The following is a 3,004-nucleotide window of genomic DNA, read 5'->3' as shown; positions in this document are numbered from 1 at the left end:
CATATATTTTTTTACAGCATTTATACCCCTGTCTTTATTTTTTTTAATAAATAATTTGCGCGGTTGACCGAAATGGAAACAAATAATAATTGTAATTTATTATAACAATAATTCGAATTTAAAACGGGCTGTATAAAGAAAACCAGCCTATTGTCACTTCACTTCAATTGAGTGATGCGTTTATACTTGTTTTCTAACTGATGTGAGGAACAAAAAACCGAATTGAAACCAAATTGAAGTCAACACACTTTTCAATTTCAACGCGTTTTGAAATTCAGTTTATGCATCCGTTTTGAATCACAGTGAACTGGGTCAAAGCGCCTTATGTGTCGGTATAAACAAGGTAATAGAGCCTTTTGATTCTTAACAACATACATTAGACATTTTATTTAACTGTTGAAATGGTAACAATTACATATGCGCAAAATGTTACTATAGATTCAATTTTTGTTTTATAAAAATACATTTTTTAATTTCACTTTAATTTGGACAGTGGAAATATTTTCATTTTAAAAATGTATCACATATTTTTGAAGATTTTCAAAGCTTTAAAAAAATCTGCAGAACACAACAATGAGCCTTAGGAATAATAAATAAGCAATTGCCTTTTCTTAAAATTTCAGACGTTTTGTTCGACAATAAATAAGCAATTGCTTTTTATTAAAATTTCAGACCTTTTATTCGATTTGTTCAATCAAATCTAAATAAAAGGTCTGAAATTTTAAGAAAAAGCAATCGCTTATTTTTGAATTATTTTATATACTTATTTTCTGTCTCAAAATGGCTTCTCGGCCATGCGGTGGAGTAAATTGAAAAACGAAAAAGAAAAATATTTGAATAGAAATTTGTTTAAGAAACCGATTTAGTTAATAAAAAAGGAGATTGAACATTAACCATGACGATAATGTTTCATTAGACGCCAGGCCAATAACCTAAATCATCAAACAAACATTCGTTTTCGGATGCGGAAAACATCGCCCCAATTGTACGTTTGTCTCCAAATTCTTTTATTAATAATTGAATAAATTTAATTTCTACTTTCCAAAAATTTCCATTGGTGCTGATTGCTGAAAGGATTATTTAGCGATTTGGAGCATAATCAACACAATATATGCACATAAATATGTATTATTTCACAGATCTCAGATATTAGTGGATGATTAAATTTCCCATTAGTACACCAACAACGACTCCTCTACATCCTAGAGCGGTGTGTACTAATGGAAAATATAATCGAATTGTTAGATGTTTGCTAAATTGTATCAACCACCTTTCATGTTTATGTGTAATTTATTTCAGATTTGTTGATTATTTTCGGTTAAGTAAAGATGCTTTTAAATACGTTCTGGAGAAAATAGTACCATCGATGAAAGTAGGGAAACGACCAACAATTATTTCTAATGAAATAAAGTTGGCAACTACGCTACGGTTTTTGGCACAAGGCTCATACCAAGTTGGTGTTGGAAATGATTTCAAATTGGCCTTATCTCAACCCACCGTGTCCGCAATATTGGCTGAAAGACTTGAAGCTCTGGAGCAGGTAATATGCCCCCTGCTTATAAGATTCGAAATGTCCGAGGAGGAGCAGACAGAAGTGATAATGCATTTCTTCCAAAAGGCAGGGTTCCCCGGCGTAATAGGTTGTGTGGATGGAACGCATATTAAAATTTCGGCGCCCACTAAGTTGGACCAAAATCTGTATTTTAACAGAAAAGGGTTTTTCAGCTTAAATGCAATAATTGTAAGTAGAAATTTTGCCACTAGTTGATTTAATTGGTTTTGATAAATTTTACTTATAGATTTGTGATCATAAAATGAAAATAAGGTACTTCGATGCGCGATATGCAGGCTCATCCCACGACTCCCTGATATGGAACATTAGTTCTGCAAAACAGGTGTTACGTGAGCGGTACGATTCTGGAGTGCGCAACGCTTGGCTATTAGGTAAAAAAAAAGCATGATATGTTTATATTGAAGTTAACCAAAACCAAACAAACATTTACAGGCGATGCAGGCTACCCTCTGGAACCGTATTTAATGACGCCCTATAGATCAACTTCAGAAGGAAGCGCTGAATCCATTTTTAACACCAAGCACGCAAAAACTAGAAACATAATAGAGAGAACCATTGGAGTCTTCAAAAACCGATTTCGCTGCTTACTCGGAGCTCGTCAGCTACATTATAAGTCGGAAAAAGCAATGCAAATCGCAAACGTTTGTGCTGCCTTACATAATCTTTGTATTGACTTTAATGTAGAGTCATCAAGCTACGATTCATCATCCGAAGCTGAAAATGTTCAAGATGGGTTTGAAATTGATGTATCTGACGACTTGCAAAACATGGAAGCTACGTAAATATGGCAACAAATTAAAGAAAGCTTTTTGTAATTCGTTTTTGGTTGTTTTTATTAAAAAATATAAAATACTTCAGTATTTTGTGCATAAAACAAAAAATTTTTATTCTATTTTTAAAAAATTCATCTTTAAACACTGCTTTCATAGCATTGATGTTTGTAGTCCTCGGGACAATAGGTACAAAGTTTGTATGAAAAAAACTTATAAACTATAAACTAAATTCAGTCTCTCTGAGGTCTTCATTGACCGACTAGTTCAATTCAAATCAAAAAAAAAAAAATTAATTCAATATAAAACATAAATAAATTCAATATAAAACTGTATATATATCTGTTAGTCAGCTTTCTTATTTTTCCTAATTGTTAATATTTCTAGTTCAGCCTCTTTTATTTCTAGTTTAATCTTTTTTAGTCTCATTTCTGTTTGGTACAGATTCTCTTCTCTTTCATCCTGCCTTTGCATTAGCTTTAGTTTTTTTCGCTCTATTTCTATCAAAAGAGTCATACTGAATGTTCTCCATTGAATTTATATTGTTCCCAATTTCCGCAAGGGTTGTCGACATTCGTGTCAGCACACCCTCTTGCATTTCAGTGTGGTTTTGCAACAAATTCTGCCGCTGTCTATTTGCGCGAACACGACTTCTCCTGCT

General features: G+C 32.7%; 1 protein-coding gene across 1 annotated transcript; it reads left to right on the top strand.

Moving 5' to 3' along the window:
* Positions 1-1,323: 1,323 nt before the first annotated feature.
* On the top strand, positions 1,324-2,373 carry LOC108359978 (putative nuclease HARBI1). Its single transcript, XM_017612095.1, has 3 exons — positions 1,324-1,741; positions 1,800-1,944; positions 2,006-2,373. The coding sequence occupies exons 1-3, from the start codon at positions 1,367-1,369 to the stop codon at positions 2,353-2,355; spliced, it is 870 nt and encodes a 289-aa protein (XP_017467584.1). The 5' UTR covers positions 1,324-1,366; the 3' UTR covers positions 2,356-2,373.
* The last annotated feature ends 631 nt before the right edge of the window (positions 2,374-3,004 follow it).

Source organism: Rhagoletis zephyria, unplaced genomic scaffold (assembly GCF_001687245.7).
Source record: "Rhagoletis zephyria isolate East Lansing unplaced genomic scaffold, Rhagoletis_zephyria_1.1 Rzeph_scaffold_00499, whole genome shotgun sequence".
In the NCBI taxonomy this organism is placed as follows: domain Eukaryota; kingdom Metazoa; phylum Arthropoda; class Insecta; order Diptera; family Tephritidae; genus Rhagoletis; species Rhagoletis zephyria.
This window is presented reverse-complemented; position numbering and strand designations above follow the sequence as displayed.

Excerpts from the sequence above, each read along its gene's own strand:
- LOC108359978 (XM_017612095.1), top strand. The coding sequence starts at position 1,367 with ATGAAAGTAGGGAAACGACCAACAATTATTTCTAATGAAATAAAGTTG. Across the intron at positions 1,742-1,799 it reads TCAGCTTAAATGCAATAATT|ATTTGTGATCATAAAATGAA; the intron begins GTAAGTAGAAAT and ends TTTTACTTATAG. Across the intron at positions 1,945-2,005 it reads GCGCAACGCTTGGCTATTAG|GCGATGCAGGCTACCCTCTG; the intron begins GTAAAAAAAAAG and ends AAACATTTACAG.